This window comes from Aplysia californica, unplaced genomic scaffold (assembly GCF_000002075.1).
Source record: "Aplysia californica isolate F4 #8 unplaced genomic scaffold, AplCal3.0 scaffold01776, whole genome shotgun sequence".
Classification (NCBI taxonomy): Eukaryota; Metazoa; Mollusca; class Gastropoda; order Aplysiida; family Aplysiidae; genus Aplysia; species Aplysia californica.
In genome coordinates, this window is record NW_004799046.1 from 28,935 (window position 1) to 32,723 (window position 3,789).

General features: G+C 40.2%; 1 protein-coding gene across 1 annotated transcript in view; it reads right to left on the minus strand.

Moving 5' to 3' along the window:
- The window catches only part of LOC101847859 (A disintegrin and metalloproteinase with thrombospondin motifs 6), a gene marked incomplete in the record, with an annotated part of 30,085 nt that overhangs the window by 24,372 nt on the left and 1,924 nt on the right, over positions 1-3,789 (minus strand). Inside the window, 1 exon segment of the mRNA XM_013090987.2 lies at positions 156-263. Within this exon segment, the coding sequence (XP_012946441.1) occupies positions 156-263 (108 nt within the window).

Sequence of the window (3,789 nt, forward strand, 5' to 3'; positions counted from 1 at the left end):
AACACACACACACACACACACACACACACACACACACAAACACCAAACAAAACTGAAAAGCACAACACATACCGCGAGCCAAGATTAGAACGACGACAAATGACCATTCCCAACCATTCTAATTAATACATACTCCCACACCTCACAAAACTCACCCCTTTCTTCTGTCTGGAGATGTGGCACTCGGTACCCTCGGCCGCCGGGATGCTGTTTGTCACACACGAGTCTCCCTCGTTCATGCACCAGAGCTCCTTGCACGCGTGCTGTTATCGCGACGATGTAAGAGGAGAAGCATGTCAGACATAATTTCATTCTTTTCACGGTGGACCTTTCCCGCCATCATGCAGCCCCATACCGTATTGCCATTACGTCTCGTGAACGAACTCATAACCAATGACTTCCTCTGCCTACCCACCCACTGATCCATTCCTCCTGCCAAGCCTTTCACTCAGTCATCCGTGAACTCGTTAATCTTTTAATCAAGTCCCCCACCAAGATTACATTTTCAGAAACAAATATTCCTCATATCAGTTTGTCTGTCAATCCAGCATTTCCATTTCTTTCTTTTCATATTATAAATACCTATCTATATTTATATTATCTATCTATCATTCAATCATTTAACCATCTGTCAAACTAATCCCTAATCCATCGACCCATCCATCCATCTACTCACCCCCTCACACACCATCCATTTATTCCTTTATCTATCTAACCATCTATGCATCTATTAATTCATCCATACACTTATCTATTAACCAACAACTCAATAATTCCATCCACCCCCCACCCATTCATCCATCCATCCATTCATTCATCCACTGGTGCTTTCTTTGATGAAATCAACTGTACGTCTTGAGCCCTGTTATGTTTGTGGGTGTTCTCTTATCATATTATGCTGCGATTTTCCAACACAAAACAACTACTTTTCAAATAAAAAAAATAATTTAAAAATATCCGATAACACAATAAATACAATTACACTTCGGAAAAGGTTACTGTGATATGGACTCATGCAAATGGAGGGTGCATCTACGAGCAGCGATTAAGCCCGTAAAGCATGAGAAGCAAGAGCTTTATGTAACTTGTTATTTCAAACAGCATAATGACATAATATTATTATTGATTATCATTATGACCTGAAGTCAATAAGCGGCGTGCGTGCGTTCTGCTCTTTCACTCATCTCAATGTTTTCTCTAACCCTGTGACATAAATAAACTCCTTTGTTCTGTCTATCTTTCTTGGTCGGACTTGTAATAAAACTGACGGGAAGAAAGAGGTCCCACTGTCAAGTAAATAATTTACGCCACCTCCGAAATTTCATAGATCATTCCGGAGGTGGGTCGCGTCGATCCTGCTTGTCAGAACCAACTCAGGTCGAGAAGGATACAGCTTTCCAATAGAAAAACAAAAGTACACTAAAAACAGCCCCCTTATTGTTTTGTTCTATTTTTTTTTGGGGGGGGGGGTACTTTTCCTCCCTCAGGAATAGAACGACCGTCTTTTGTGTGCAACTGCGTTATAATACAGTCACCAGTAAAAGAGAGCCGGTAAAAAAGTACGAAAAAGCCCATATATGCTTGTGAAGTATAAGTGACCTATTGCAAAAGTGGCACCCCGTCAGCTGTTGGTTTTACTTCTTCTATTTTTAACTCGTTCCTCACCAAAGCTATTGCAGTCGGCCTATAATATATAGTTGAGCGATTGTGCAGAACCGGGCAGTTGAATGAGTCACCTTTTTCTCAACAGACTTTAATGATTACCTTTCTTTTGCTTGTTGTTTCAACCCAACGTACACTTAGAAATCTTGTGCGTGGCGATTTCATGGTAGGAGAGATTTTTGCAGTATTCTCCAGGAGCCTCTGCCTCCTTCTCCCACTCGCCCCCACCTCTCTTGTTTTAATTTATCTATAACAATACAATTTTTGTTACCATATGTATTCATATTTATGAAAAGAATATTCACTAACGAAAAAATATACTATTTCATGGGTATGTGTATGGATGCACTTGCAAAACCGTTTCTGCAAATAATACAAGGTAATTAATCATTTATTTACCAATGCACTGTGAATGGTCCATTGTTTAGGACTTGCGTAACAGCGTTGATGGGTATAGGATACAAGGAAGTGTGCACGCAATAACAGACACGTATAATACAATTAATTAATGTTTTTAGCTCTGAGTACACCGTGAGCCAGTTCAGCTGGTGCACAGCATCAGTCTGTTGTTTACTGTTATAACAAACCCTCAGCAAATATACTTGTTACTCGTTACTTGTCCTGGGCAACAACGTCATTGCACCGAACAGGTCCATAAGTGTTCAGTTCCTCTCAGCACTAAAGCCCGCAAGATATCCTTACTAATTGTTCCAGTGGCTGTTTGATTATGCTTTCCAGATAATCGTTCATTTCTTCCTTCTTCTCTCTCTATCCCCATTACCCGTATCCCGATGATTGCGTGTTCAGCAAATCTATCTTGTCTATAATAAAATAGTATGTATATTGCAAGAACCATTCCTTTCTCCTCAGTTTGGTGTTTATTCTATACAAATAGGTGGATATGAGTGAAGTTATAGGGAGGTTTGTGATTCTGAAAAAATTGGGTGACAAAACTGGCTGCATGCAAAAATATGGAATAACTTTCCCTATACTAAGAGTTGAATAAAGGTGCGAGCTGTCTCCATCGGCAATTGTTTTTTTTAGGTGTTTTTTTTATATCAGAGGACGATTAGAAAAGAAATTTGGTTTGGTGAAACTCATTTTCTTTCATCTTTTCACTTGTCTCCTATGCCCTTAGTGCTCTACCAGACGCAAGCAGTCATTTAGAATACTAGCGCTTGGCTCGACTAACAGATTGTACTTTTAAAATGTTCGTAATGTATTACCACCGCGGTGGTACTACTGACTGAAGTGTCTTTAGGCCATTCCCAAAGGGGGGACAATAACCTGTTCTTATGCACAGTAGAATTGTAAGTGGGCTAATTCATCGATGTCATGCTCATAACTGTGCCTGAAGTGAAACAGGGAACTGCTGCTTTTTTTCCCCTAATCCTTACTATCGTCATTTTCCCTGAGCAGAGTAAGTCTGATTCTCTGTAAGGATTTCTCTGTTGACATCCACCCCTAGGCGCTCATATGACTTTAGGCAGTTGCAAGCGCCGTAAAACCTTTACTAAAACTATCTAAAAAATAATTCGAGTAGGTGTTTTTACGTCCCCATCAACACAATTTACAGGAGGTGGGCTTCGACCCTAGATCTACCTGTCAAGGTCAACCCATGCCGAGAGACTTAATATTTATTATACAAGGTCCCAGCAGGCAGACGAGAGGAGATACTTGACAAAACTTCTCTCTCCTCCCCCTTCCCTTGGGAATTGAGCTGCGGTCTTCTGCGTGCAACAGCTAAAGGCCCAACCACTAAACAACAGACACCGGTAACCCCCCCCCTCCAAAAAAACCCAAAAAACTCATGAAAGTCGTTTTTGATCGTCTTTTCGACCTTTTTTCTATTCTCTTTGCTTAACGCCCTACACTTAAGTAATTTGATAAGCCGGCGTTTGACCAACGGACTAGTCCAAAAGAAGGCTGGACAAAAGACGTCTTAAATAAAGATGGAAAAAATGCCACCATTCCTTCATGCCGACCTCTAATATTCAACTCATTGGAATTTCCAAAATGTTTTGCTTTGAGTATATATGGCATAGCGTTGCAGCAAAGCGGCAAAAATAAACAAAACAAATACAAATTTAAAAAACCCAATACACGCAATATTGATAATAATAATAA